The sequence below is a fragment of the Cydia strobilella genome, chromosome 4 (genome assembly GCF_947568885.1).
Source record: "Cydia strobilella chromosome 4, ilCydStro3.1, whole genome shotgun sequence".
NCBI lineage: Eukaryota > Metazoa > Arthropoda > Insecta > Lepidoptera > Tortricidae > Cydia > Cydia strobilella.
The window spans coordinates 22,922,810-22,937,817 of NC_086044.1; the positions used below are offsets into that span (position 1 = coordinate 22,922,810).

Below are 15,008 nucleotides of genomic sequence, written 5' to 3' on the forward strand. Positions count from 1 at the left end.
CTGTTCCTCCAAGTAGCATTTTGACAGGCTTAATTATCTAAGTAAAATATTGTAATTTTTTGACCGTAGCTATTTTTATTATTTAAATGTTACTTTCTAAATAAATTATTTTTATTTTATTTTTATTTTTTATTTAATTGGGGCATCAACAGCAATACAAAAATTAATACAAATCATAGTGAACAGAAAACATAGCCAATAACAGATACCACAAAAGTACAATTAACATGCAATAACTAAGTGGAAACACAAAAAAAAGAAGGGAGTAAAAAAGCATTCTATACAAACTAGATATGGCTTGCATAACATGTGTACATGTGTGTTTTGAGTGATTGTGTGTGCGTTCTTGATATAAGTATAGAAATGCACTGTGATAGGGACCATCATTGGCCGCGCCAGGTATAAGTAAAAACACCACTGATTTGACATATCGTCGCTATACTTACTCAACCTCATATCTGCAACTCATTTGATGGAAATGTCGCTTTTCTTTCATTCGGAATACGGGTGTTTTTGTCATCAAACGAGTGTTGCAGATACGAGGTTGAGTAATAGCGGCGATATAAGTGATAGTCACAAGTCCTTTCGTACAAGTATGGGAACGCGACCGCTCATTATAGTCGCGTTCACAATTTTTTTTTGCGTAGAGGTGTACCTGAGCTATTTATTATAGTATAATTTAAGAGCGTATAAGAGCGGTAAGAGCGTGCGACTTTCAATCCGGAGGTCGCGTTCAAATCCTCGGCTCGTACCAATGAGTTTTTCGGAACTTATGTACGGAATATCATTTGATATTTATACCAGTCGCTTTTCGGTGAAGGAAAACATCGTGAGGAAACCGGACTAATCCTAACAAGGCCTAGTTTCCCCCTCTGGGTTGGAAGGTCAGATGGCAATCGCTTTCGTAAAAACTAGTGCCTATGCCAATTCTTAGGATTAGTTGTCAAGCGGACCCGAGGCTCCCATGAGCCGTGGCAAAATGCCGGGATAACGCGAGGAAGATGACGATGATAGCTCAGGTGGAATCCCAGTTGTGCTGCTCGAATCGTAGTATTTTAGAAGAAAAATTACAAAAACTAAAAAAAAAAAAAAAAAAAAAAAAAATTACACCTGTACGCTTCAGTATGGGGTGTATTTACAGTACAACAGTTCACGCAGAGAGCCGGTGCCATGCTACAGACACGGTAATGTATAAATCCACAACTCACCGGCGATGATGCAGAGACTCTCGGCGAGCAGTTCGAACACGTGCGCGAGCGGCAGGAAACCCATCAGCACGTCACTAAACAACAAGTTTCACATTTAAACATATATTAAACCTTCCTTCTTCCTTAAACTACGTCCACAAGAGAGGTATGGGCACTGTGAATGACATCTCGCTTTATGTGGTAGGGCACAGCACAGCGGATGTCATTCCAGATCTAGAGCAGAGCCCAACTAGGGAAGTACCTCCACCTTACAGAAAACCGCAGCCAAATAACACTAGACCCTACTCATAGTGTTGTGTTCCTGCCGGTGAGTAAGGTTGGCAACGCGCATGTAACTCCTCTGGAGTTGCAGGCGTACATAGGCTACGGAGACTGCTTAACATCAGGCGGGCCGTATGCTTGTTTGCCACCGACGTAGTATAAAAAATATATATATATCTAAAAACCGGACAAATACGAGTCGGACTCGCTCACCGAGGGTTCCGTACTTTTTAGTATTTGTTGTTACAACAGAAATACATCATAAAACTCCCGTGAGACTCAAACATATAAGATTATTTTAAACCGGGTCACTCACGTATTATTAAGTCGAATAGCTCGACATGTTTCGGTCCAATTTACGAGGACACGCCGCGCCCTCGACCAGTGAAGACGTGTCGTGTCCTCGTAAATTGGACCGAAACATGTCGAGCTATTCGACTTAATAATACGTGAGTGACCCGGTTTAAAATAATCTGAAATACATCATCTGTGAAAATTTCAACTGTAGCTATCACGGTTGATGAGATACAGCCTGGTGACAGACAAACGGACAGAGGAGTCTTAGTAATAGGGTCCCGTTTTTACCCTTTACGGAACCCTAAAAAGGAAGGCTCTGATTTTAAAAGAAGACTATGATTTCCTTTGCACTGATATAGATCACTCGTCTACGTTACAGGGTCGGCAACGCGCGTGTAATATCTCAGGTGTTGCAGGCGTCCATAGGCTACGGTAACTGCTTACCATCAGGCGGGCCGTATGCTTGATTGCCACCGACGTGGTATAATTTTTTTTAAGGCGCTTCATGTTTTTTTTCATACCTTTCGTATATGGGTACGGCATCGACAAAGGCCTTCAGAGTGGACAGCATGTTGCGGTGCGACAGGATGACGCCTTTAGGCGCCCCGGTGGAGCCCGACGTGTACATGATGATGGCCGTGTCTGTGGCCGATGGCGGGACAGACTCTGTCGACAAAATGGAACGTACGTTATAAATGCAAGGAGCTACACGAGGCCAGAAAATAAATTCAAATCAAACACAATCACTTTGGGTTGAGTCCAGCAATGCCAATAGTATTTGGTAGGTACACTCGAGAATGGGATGGATTATTTATGAAGTTATAAATAGGTAATGAATTAATGAAACTGCTATAAAATACGAGTCGCACAGAGAGCTATGGAGCGCGCCATGCTCGGCATCAAACTTCAAGACCGAGTGAGGAATGTCGAGATCCGAGCCGCACCAAGGTGCGAGATGTGGGAGACGTCATCGCCAAGCTTAAATGGAGTTGGGCGGGACATGTTGCCAGGCAGAGTGATGGCAGGTGGACCAAAATGTTGACAGATTGGTGGCCGCTTTCGGAGGAAAGAAGCTCCTGGCGTCCGTTGGCTCGTTGGGTGGATGACGTTCGAAAAATCGCGGGGCACTTTTGGATGAGACTAGCCCAGGACCGGGATAAGTGCGTACACGAAGCTCTCTTCAGCCTATGTTCAGCAGTGGGCGACTGAAGGCTAGAATGATGATACTAATGATTATGATGACTGGTTCTAAAACGACTAGAATTTAGCGTCGGTTTCATCATCATTGGCCTGTAGGCAACGTCTATGGTAGACGATTTGTTGAGAACAGTGTGAACACAGTAAAAACTCCTTTTTTTTTTTAATCTTATTTATTTTATAAGCCATACATCTTAGTAAAAACTCCTTGTTTTTCAGAAAATAAATACAATGAAAACCTCAAAGGAAAATAATGAAACCAAACACATTTTGGACGATTTACCCTTCTCCAGCAGTTCTTTACAGTATCCTACAATCCTAATGCCTTCTTTGTATCCCTTAGTTGACTTCAGCTGGTCTTCCACGTAAATAATAGTGTCAACCAACGGAGTCTTTCCAAGGATCTTCTTGAAGTTGGGCATCTATGCGTGTGTGGTGATGTCGGTGAAGACTTTTGTCTGAATTTGGTGTGTATATAGATATAAAGTACTCACCAATTTTGGAGAATTTTCCCTTTTCCAGAACATCCTTATAGGCCACAATCCTAATGCCTTCTTTGAATCCCTTAGTATCAGTCGACTTTAGCTGGTCTTCCATGAAGATAATGGTGTCAACCAGGGGAGTTTTAGCCAGAATTTTCTTGAACTTGGGAAGCAGGTCGTGTGTGGTGATGACGGTCGAGACTTCAGTTTCGTTGATGCCGTGAGCGATGGCGTCGTCACCGAGGGTCGCGTAAATGGTTACCACTGTGGAGAGAGGTTACTATTAAGTATTGCACATGTAAATATACAATAAATGTTTAAAAAGGGCGAGCTTATCCATAATGTGGTTACATGACGACGTTGCGGCGAGTCTGTCTGTAGCCCATGCGTAGGTACATACCGGGAATGCTCTGCTTGAAGCAGCCGTGAGCGGCGATCATCCACTCGGCGCGGGTCTCGGCGAACATGACGACGTTGCGTCGTGGCGAGTCTGTCTGTAGCCCATGCGTAGGTACATACCGGGAATGCTCTGCTTGAAGCAGCCGTGAGCGGCGATCATCCACTCGGCGCGGGTCTCGGCGAACATGACGACGTTGCGTCGTGGCGAGTCTGTCTGTAGCCCATGCGTAGGTACATACCGGGAATGCTCTGCTTGAAGCAGCCGTGAGCGGCGATCATCCACTCGGCGCGGGTCTCGGCGAACATGACGACGTTGCGTCGTGGCGAGTCTGTCTGTAGCCCATGCGTAGGTACATACCGGGAATGCTCTGCTTGAAGCAGCCGTGAGCGGCGATCATCCACTCGGCGCGGGTCTCGGCGAACATGACGACGTTGCGTCGTGGCGAGTCTGTCTGTAGCCCATGCGTAGGTACATACCGGGAATGCTCTGCTTGAAGCAGCCGTGAGCGGCGATCATCCACTCGGCGCGGGTCTCGGCGAACATGACGACGTTGCGTCGTGGCGAGTCTGTCTGTAGCCCATGCGTAGGTACATACCGGGAATGCTCTGCTTGAAGCAGCCGTGAGCGGCGATCATCCACTCGGCGCGGGTCTCGGCGAACATGACGACGTTGCGTCGTGGCGAGTCTGTCTGTAGCCCATGCGTAGGTACATACCGGGAATGCTCTGCTTGAAGCAGCCGTGAGCGGCGATCATCCACTCGGCGCGGGTCTCGGCGAACATGACGACGTTGCGTCGTGGCGAGTCTGTCTGTAGCCCATGCGTAGGTACATACCGGGAATGCTCTGCTTGAAGCAGCCGTGAGCGGCGATCATCCACTCGGCGCGGGTCTCGGCGAACATGACGACGTTGCGTCGTGGCGAGTCTGTCTGTAGCCCATGCGTAGGTACATACCGGGAATGCTCTGCTTGAAGCAGCCGTGAGCGGCGATCATCCACTCGGCGCGGGTCTCGGCGAACATGACGACGTTGCGTCGTGGCGAGTCTGTCTGTAGCCCATGCGTAGGTACATACCGGGAATGCTCTGCTTGAAGCAGCCGTGAGCGGCGATCATCCACTCGGCGCGGGTCTCGGCGAACATGACGACGTTGCGTCGTGGCGAGTCTGTCTGTAGCCCATGCGTAGGTACATACCGGGAATGCTCTGCTTGAAGCAGCCGTGAGCGGCGATCATCCACTCGGCGCGGGTCTCGGCGAACATGACGACGTTGCGTCGTGGCGAGTCTGTCTGTAGCCCATGCGTAGGTACATACCGGGAATGCTCTGCTTGAAGCAGCCGTGAGCGGCGATCATCCACTCGGCGCGGGTCTCGGCGAACATGACGACGTTGCGTCGTGGCGAGTCTGTCTGTAGCCCATGCGTAGGTACATACCGGGAATGCTCTGCTTGAAGCAGCCGTGAGCGGCGATCATCCACTCGGCGCGGGTCTCGGCGAACATGACGACGTTGCGTCGTGGCGAGTCTGTCTGTAGCCCATGCGTAGGTACATACCGGGAATGCTCTGCTTGAAGCAGCCGTGAGCGGCGATCATCCACTCGGCGCGGGTCTCGGCGAACATGACGACGTTGCGTCGTGGCGAGTCTGTCTGTAGCCCATGCGTAGGTACATACCGGGAATGCTCTGCTTGAAGCAGCCGTGAGCGGCGATCATCCACTCGGCGCGGGTCTCGGCGAACATGACGACGTTGCGTCGTGGCGAGTCTGTCTGTAGCCCATGCGTAGGTACATACCGGGAATGCTCTGCTTGAAGCAGCCGTGAGCGGCGATCATCCACTCGGCGCGGGTCTCGGCGAACATGACGACGTTGCGTCGTGGCGAGTCTGTCTGTAGCCCATGCGTAGGTACATACCGGGAATGCTCTGCTTGAAGCAGCCGTGAGCGGCGATCATCCACTCGGCGCGGGTCTCGGCGAACATGACGACGTTGCGTCGTGGCGAGTCTGTCTGTAGCCCATGCGTAGGTACATACCGGGAATGCTCTGCTTGAAGCAGCCGTGAGCGGCGATCATCCACTCGGCGCGGGTCTCGGCGAACATGACGACGTTGCGTCGTGGCGAGTCTGTCTGTAGCCCATGCGTAGGTACATACCGGGAATGCTCTGCTTGAAGCAGCCGTGAGCGGCGATCATCCACTCGGCGCGGGTCTCGGCGAACATGACGACGTTGCGTCGTGGCGAGTCTGTCTGTAGCCCATGCGTAGGTACATACCGGGAATGCTCTGCTTGAAGCAGCCGTGAGCGGCGATCATCCACTCGGCGCGGGTCTCGGCGAACATGACGACGTTGCGTCGTGGCGAGTCTGTCTGTAGCCCATGCGTAGGTACATACCGGGAATGCTCTGCTTGAAGCAGCCGTGAGCGGCGATCATCCACTCGGCGCGGGTCTCGGCGAACATGACGACGTTGCGTCGTGGCGAGTCTGTCTGTAGCCCATGCGTAGGTACATACCGGGAATGCTCTGCTTGAAGCAGCCGTGAGCGGCGATCATCCACTCGGCGCGGGTCTCGGCGAACATGACGACGTTGCGTCGTGGCGAGTCTGTCTGTAGCCCATGCGTAGGTACATACCGGGAATGCTCTGCTTGAAGCAGCCGTGAGCGGCGATCATCCACTCGGCGCGGGTCTCGGCGAACATGACGACGTTGCGTCGCGGCGCGCAGCCGAGCTCCCTGAGGCCGGCCGCGAACATGCTCGCCTCGGCTTCCACGTCGGTGTACGAGCGCCATATGTATGTGCCCATCTTGAACTGGAAACATATACATACGTTAAGATCGTAGTCATGAGAATTCTTACTGGTAAATGGAAAGATAAACTATGTTTTCAATGCTGCTATTGGATATCATGAGAAATGTGCCTGTTTGAAATTTTTGATTTGAAACCGAGATTTGCAATGTTGACCTGTCCAGATTGCTCAAGAAATGAATCCTGTCTGCTTCATATATAATCGTAATTTTATACAATTTTTTTTTACAAATAACTGAACTCCATTTGAAGAAGAGATTTGCGATTTTAGGGGTCATATGTAAACACGTAATAACGAATACTGATCGATCGGCCGGTCGAGCGTGGGAATGCTCTCCCGTGTCTCTTGTGTGGCTTCGCATCTCGCAATCCGCTTTGTCGAGTACTGTACTCTAATCCCGTGTGGATAGCACTGATTGATTGATTTAGTGTGAGCAGACACTAAAGAGACTGAGCAATGTGAGAGGGCTGGAAATTAGGATAAAGTTTTTAATGTTAATCTATCGATAATCTGATAATTAATGAGTGTGACACTTTAAAGCTCAGCCAATTCTATGATTAGTGTTCATATACCAGCACTCTTAGAAAAGTTATTAAAAAGAAATAGCATAGCGTTAAAGTGACACTTTATACTTCATCACTTGGATAAAGCCATCTATAATACGCCTGCTGGTCCCTAGCGCAGATTTGTGGGCCTAGCACGCAGCGGCGCGGAGAATGTTCCATTCCAGCATATAGCTAGCAACTCCTTCAACCTTCTTGAAGACCCGTCCATTAGGCTGGGGTTCGTCTTCTTCACCTAACACAGACCACAAGGTCTGGTCTGGGAACAATCCCAGTGCAGGTTTGTCAGCACAGCGAGCCACGGCGGCGCGGAGCATGCCCTCCAAGGTGAGGACATTGTCGCGCACCATGCGGAGGTGGAGCTCTATGACTCACCTTCTTGAAGACCCGTCCGTTAGGCTGTGGTTCATCCTCTTCGCCTAGCACCGTCCTGGTACCTAGTGAAGGTTTGTCTGCCCAGCGCGAGGCGGCGGCGCGGAGCATGCCCTCCATGGTGAGGACATTGTCGCGCACCATGCGGAGGTGGAGCTCGGTGGGCTCAGCCACGGAGCGGACGGTCACGCTATCGTTGCCGTTTTGGATTATGCGGGCCTGGAAGGAAAATATAAATCGTTAAAACAGTTTATGAGAACACGTATGTCTAATACACAGGATCGGTCGATTTTCGATGCGACGATCGATCTTGTTTAAATTAAAGTCTTCAGAATGGATTCTATATCTCAGTATCTCTGACTCGCTCAAAATTAGCTGGAGGGGGACGAGTTTATCTTTGTACAAGTTGTACGTAAATGTAAATTCATCATCATTGGCCTTCAACATCAATTAAATGATGGTTTAAACAGCGTCCCTAACACTGCGGCACTTACGTAAATGACTAGTAAGTCCAATGCGAGAGCGGCAGCCGCGACCGCATAGCGGGCAAGAGAATGTTGTGCCCGGTGATGAAGGTGGGAAATCAGCGCGCTGGTGTCTTAGTTCTCGCCTAGTGTGAAGGAGGTCAAGCCATGCTTCATCGTGTGCAGCTGCTCCCTTGCCCAGGGTTTTCCTCCAGTGGTCGCGGTCATCAGCCTCCCTTTCCCAGTCGGTGGGATCGATCCGGAAGGACAACATATCTCGCTTTGCGCAATCCTTATAACGAAGCATTGGTCGCCCAACCGGTCGTTTCGCGTGCGCTATTTCGCTCAGGACAGTCTGACGTGGCAAACGAGAGGGCTCCATCCTGTGCACGTGCCCCAACCACCGTAAACGTAAATTATATACGTATTGTTTACGTAAATGTAAATTATATATTTGTTTTATCTATCTTTGCCCAACTCTTAGTCACGCAACAATTTTTACTAATCTCTTTCTATTTACTACATGACCGCGAAAAATGGATCCGATCCATCAATATATTTATAATGTATAGAGAACGAGTCCCTGAATCCGTAATCTGAATCACTGAAAAGGTCAAAGGGCAATATGCAGGACCACTGCGCCAGGTGTACACCCACAGATGCAAAATATTCAAGTACTAGCTGTTGCCCGCGACTTCGTACGCGTGGATTTGTATGTTAGTGGTTATATTTTCTACATGAGCCTAATATAGAACATCATGCAGCAAAAAATATCAGTAGAGAGGGTTAATCTTTTGTTAATACAACGCATAAAATTTGTCTTTCACAAACTAAGAAGTTTCAACTGAAAAAATATTGTTCCCGATATAATCCAGATATAAAAAAAAATATGATCTCCATACAAACTTTGGACCCTCATTTCATCCCCTCAGGGGATGAATTTTGAAAAACCCCTTCTTAGTGGATACTAACGTTATAAAAACTACCTATTGTGAAAAATTTAACTCTCTAGGTCCAACGGTTTGGGCTGGGCGTTTATTTAAGTGAGTCAGTCAGTCAGGACTTTTACGTTTATATGCTGCAGGGTACTGAAATAGAACGCAATAAAGGATCTGTGATAAAGGGCTTCTGAGAAATGAGTGCAAGAGGGATTACATTTTCTTTTTGAAAATAGACATGCAATATTGAATGGCTCTCTCAACAGTCTTACGTTTAAGTTCCTAATGTTTTGAATGGATAGTTTCAAAGCTTAGATAAGTTAGTTTGCTAGCGATGGAAAATACAGCACGTTTGGTTTAGTATCGGATGTAGACGGTTTACGCTTGGGCATACTTAATTAATGCTGATACGGTTAAGTGACCGTTTTAATTGGTTAACAGTGCGAATCATGTGTTTATCTTGGTGCATGAGACATTTTTTTATCTATGAAAAAGTTTTACTATAATTTTATTTGAAAGAACAGTACGATATTGGAACTAAGTAAAAAATATTCAACATGTGAGATTTTTGGTGTCCCAAAAGGGGATGCCACTGAGCAATGTTTCGTGGGGTTATAATAATTATTGAAATCATGTTTCATCGCAAAAATAATAATAACAATGCAAATAATTGCCATCTTAATTATAATCCAGCAATTAAATATAAGCCAGCAGACCAATATATAATAGCCAGCAAAAACTGAAAAAAAAAATTAAGGCAAAATATTTGGGTTTTGTTGAAAATACAACTCAAACATCCCTCGATGACACATGTCAAAATTACCTATATGTATATTGTATCGTATCTGTGGAACACTTCTTCTTCCACTTCCACCATGACTTGATAAACTAAAAGTAGCTCTGTACGATTTAATTATTAATACAAATAAAAGAAAGTGCTGTGTATTAAATCATCTTTAATTTAATAGAAAAACCTGCGCCCCATATCATATTTCATCAGGTTTGAATGAAATTCATTACTAATGTGTTATTTTTGAAAAGACGCTGCTTAGAATCAAAGAACTTTCTATCCATCCGGTTTAATCATAATAATACTGCTTAATCGGCTTGATAAATATGGCATGACAGATAGATTTATAAAGAAATTAGGCGCGGATTGTGCGCGACGCAGGCTATCCGAGTCTAGACAGTTCGGCTTTCAATAGAGCAACGCAATATTATCAAGGATTGTCGTGTGTGTCTTATTACCTTTGAGACTACCTAATCCTTGTGGAGAATTGGCAGATTTAGGACCACACTGTATTGCGAATATCGCATTTAGTAGTCTGTTATAATAGCATTTAGGTACACTAACAGTAGTGTACCTACCTAATAAATGCGAGTTGTAAAAATCATTATTAGGTAATTTTTTTATCGCTGTTATTAGGTATGCACTTGTTATCTTCATTCTTTCGCAAAATGAATTTTTTGTACCCGATTACCAATTTTGGCATTAAAATATAAATTATATAAACTAGTTTTAAGGCTGAGTTTCATTGGTCGGAAGATTTCCATAAAGCATGCCATAGGGCCCACATTCGGGAAACTGTTTTCATTGGTCGCTAGGGCCCGTAAGCGGGGTGCGGAAGATTTCCAAAACTGATGCCATTATTAGTTTCACTAGACTTAAACCGACTTCCCGCCTGCGGAAAGTTATCCGCATGCATACAGCATTGACTGAGCTATCGACTTGAGTTTCACTAGTCGCTAAACTGCGGGGAGTCCCCGCATGCTGTCTATCGACTTTAATTCCATAGCTCAGCTACCTACATCCAGGTAATCACCGCGCAACTTCTTTACCAACCGCCTGAGATAACTGGTAACCTATAAAGTTTACCTTGATCCGGCGGGATAGCGCCCTCTTGCGCCACGGCCGCTGCAGCACTAGGTGCACGGGGAACGTGAGCACGTCGAACACAAGAGCGACCGCTCGGATCGCCTTCAGCGCCGCGGAGACCCACCATGACTCCGGCCTGGAACAAATATTAACAACTATTAGGGAAGGTGTCAAAGGTTATAATAACAACAAGGAAGACGTACAAGGAGAAAGTGCCAAGAAATAGCCTCATCTCTGCATGTTGCTGGTGACTTCCAGCGCTGATCTTCAGATGAGAAAAAATCACGCAATAGTCATTAAGTCAAGCTAAGGGCCTGGCCACATGTACGCGGTGCGACGTCGCCGACGCAACGCGGCGCGTTTTGCGGTGCCGCCGCCGCAACGCAGAAATCTGCGGCGCCGCTCGCCGCAACGCAAAATTTGGCGGTGCGTCGTGCGACACCGCGCGCGGTACCGCAAAACGGTGCGCGGCGCCGCCCGCCGCAACGCAAAATCTGGCGGTGCATCGTGCGACGCCGCGCGCGGTGTCGCAAAGCGTTGCGCGTCGCCGCGCGCGGTGCCGCCCGCCGCAACGCAAAAATTTGGCGGTGTGACTTGCGGTGCCGCGTCCGTCGTCGCGGCACCGCATGCGGCGCCGCGCTGCATAAGTAGTAAAGAATTCGACTACCAGTGTTTGGCTGTTATTAAGAAGGCGCAGAAATAAGAAGCAATTGAAAAGAAAATTTTGGGTAAACCCATGTCTTCATGTCATGAATGAAGATGGATATCATTTCAAAAGAAAATACGAGGCATTGAAGATGACTGAAAATAAATTTTATAACTATTTTCGAATGTCTGTGCCATGTTTTGAAGAACTTTTAAGCAAAATATCGCCTCTAATAAAGAAGAAACACATATTTAGAAGACCCGTTGGGCCTCTGGAGATGTTGGGAATAACAATAAGGTACGAAATCATAACTATTTTTGTATGTAAATTATTTTTATTCTTTAGACCATAATTATTAGGTAATTATAAATAGGTAAATATAAAAAACATGTAGGTATATGTCTTTTTGCAAAATCAACATGATATAAGATTGCCTTTGTTAGGTATATAAAATATGTTTATACTTGTGGCTAACTAAATCGACAACTTTTATTTTTAAATCATCATTTTTTATATACCTGCTAACATGACTATAATTAACTTTTTTTTTAATACAGTTTTTTGTATAATTGTTTTACGAAAATCAAAAACTTCCATGAAATTACAGTGGAACCTCGATAAGGCGAATTCCTTGTTAACGCGAAATAAAATGCCAATGCCTTTCCCTTTCCTTCATTGTCGAAAACCTCCATAACTCGAAATATTTAACCTCACAAGACGAAGTCACCAACTATTCCCTTCACGACTATAACTCGAAAAAGATATAAAGATTGCACTTTCTCCGTTTCTACAATTACGCCTCTTTAACACTTATAATTTTTCGTGCGTTTTACCTCTGTAACTCGAAACCTCTTTAAAACGAACAAAAACCCACAAGAACCTCTCTAAGTCGGTGTCCTCTACAAGAGGGATCCTCTTCGTTAGCACGTATTTTTTGGCATTTCCCATGAGATTCGTGCTATCGAGGTTCCACTATATAATTATAACTGTAATCGTTAGGTACAGAAAATCACAACTATGTAGTTTATAATTCTAAAAATAATACCACCACCATTTTACAAAAGCTTAAGTATAATTAAATAATTATACAAATTTGTAATCACAATTAAGTCAACGTTCCATAAATAATAATATACTATAGATAGGTATATTTTTTTTTAAATCAACAATATGGTTCTAATGATTACTCACTAATTCACCAACTGTCATACAGGCTTAATATATCTTAGAAAAAATCAACAACAATCACAAACAGCTTTACTTACAAGTTAACATTCCAAAAATAATTTACACGCCTTTAGAGATAATGACAATCAGGTCGTGTTCTAAAATTCTAAAATTAATACCGCCACCATTTTACAAAATAATATTTTTTTTCTTTTTTTTAATACTTAATACGAAAGTGGAGGACCCGCGAGAAATCGCCGTTTCATACAAACGTGTAGTCCTGATTTTCCTCTCTGGTTATTAACATTGTTGAAAATATTTTGACACAATTTGTTGTATAGCTATGCCCCTATGGTTAATATATATATATATACATCAAATTATGAAAAAATATTTTCCATAATGTTAATATCTAGAGAGGAAAATGGAGAGTACGTTTGTATGGATTAGCGGCCGACCCCTTTGCTCTTGAGTATATTTTAATAATTTTGCAAATCTGTAATTACCATTATATAATATGTATATTATATAAATCAACTATCGCTTATATAAATATGGCTATAATTAATACTTGCTAATTCACCAACTTTCATACAGGCTTAATATAGGTATCTTAGAAAAAAATCAACAGTTTTCAATGTTTTCATATAGGTACAGTCGAGTTCACAAACATTTTTACAAGTAAACATTCGAAAAATAATAATTATTATATAAGTATATATCTTATACAAATCAACAATCGTTTATATAAATATCGCTATAATAATTACTTACTAATTCACCAACTTTCATATTAGAAAAAAAATACAGTTTTCATATAGGTACAGTCGAGTCCACAAACATCTTTACAAGTCAACATCCAAAAATAATTTACACGCCTCTAAGACAATGACAATCAGGTTGTGGGGGTGGTAATTTTGTGTAGTATTACGTAGATTATATTATCACCATTTTTATATAAACAACTAAGTTTTAATAAAATAAAATTTTAGTCAAAGTACGTACCTACTTTATTAGTATTATATATGTGCGTGTGCGTTGTATGTGTGTGTGTGTGTGGTTATAGGTTTTCAAAGATAATTTTACAAGATACTCAAAAAGGCTTGAAAGCTTAAATAAATCGGGCGCTAGTGCGACGAGAGTAAAAGAATACCATTTCTACAAGCAACTAATGTTTTAAAAAAAAATGCTGCAAATTTAACTGACTCGAGCATAGTCGAGGACCAAGAAAGTGACGAAGATGGCCAGACAAATGAAACTACAAGCAGATCTCGGTGCCAACCTTGTTCTCGGAAAAGGAAAACGACCGACCAATTTGAGTCCGACATACTTCAGGCCTTAAAAGAGACAGAAAATAGAATAGGCATCTGTCGTTTTTCAAATCTATTTTACCGTCGCTAAACAAATTAGACGATCATCAAACTTTAATATATAAAAGTCGCGTCTTACAGGCCCTTACTGATCTCCACCAACCATCACCAAATAGTTACCATAGTTCAACTCAAAATAGTTACCAAAGATCTTACCAAGTCCACTCATCTTACCAAGATGGTTACCCAAGACCCCACTCGTCAGCATACGATTCTGGTTACCAAAGAACCCAACAAACATTTAATAATTATCCACCAACAGTCCCATCATCATCGGGTCCTTATTATTTACAAACACCTGTCGAACCAGTGACCAACGAAAGCGACAATCAATCAAACAAGACAAATGAATCTGAATTTGACTTTTCATAATAAAAAAAGGAAGCACATATATAAAACTAATAAAGTAGGTACGTACTTTGACTAAAATTTGATTTTATTAAAACTTAGTTGTTTATATAAAAATAGTGATTTTTTTGTAGTAGTAAAATAATATAATCTATGTTTGTGGACTCGACTGTACCTATATGAAAACTGTAATTTTTTTCTAATATGAAAGTTGGTGAATTAGTAAGTTATTATTATAGCCATATTTATATAAACGATTGTTGATTTTTATAAGATATATACCTATATAATATTATTATTTTTCGAATGTTTACTTGTAAAAATGTTTGTGAACTCGACTGTACCTATATGAAAACATAGAAAACTGTTGATTTTTTTCTAAGATACCTATATTAAGCCTGTATGAAAGTTGGTGAATTAGCAAGTATTCATTATAGCCATATTTATATAAGCGATAGTTGATTTATATAATATACATATATTCAAATTGTAATTACAGATTTGCAAAATTATTAAAATATACTCAAGAGCAAAGGGGTCGGCCGCTAATCCATACAAACGTACTCTCCATTTTTCTCTCTAGATATTAACATTTAGGAAAATATTTTTTCATAATTTGATGTATA

The 15,008-nt window shown here is 43.5% G+C and overlaps 1 protein-coding gene across 1 annotated transcript in view; it reads right to left on the reverse strand.

Annotated features, from left to right (window-relative positions):
• LOC134740850 (long-chain-fatty-acid--CoA ligase 4) overlaps nucleotides 1-15,008 on the reverse strand; it is an 84,163-nt gene that overhangs the window by 15,930 nt on the left and 53,225 nt on the right. Inside the window, exons 3-8 of the mRNA XM_063673502.1 lie at nucleotides 10,852-10,987; nucleotides 7,577-7,792; nucleotides 6,464-6,641; nucleotides 3,458-3,709; nucleotides 2,288-2,432; nucleotides 1,209-1,282 (exon numbers count right to left, since the gene is read on the reverse strand). Coding sequence (XP_063529572.1) covers nucleotides 1,209-1,282; nucleotides 2,288-2,432; nucleotides 3,458-3,709; nucleotides 6,464-6,641; nucleotides 7,577-7,792; nucleotides 10,852-10,987 — 1,001 coding nt within the window. The remainder of the gene's footprint in view (nucleotides 1-1,208; nucleotides 1,283-2,287; nucleotides 2,433-3,457; nucleotides 3,710-6,463; nucleotides 6,642-7,576; nucleotides 7,793-10,851; nucleotides 10,988-15,008) is intronic.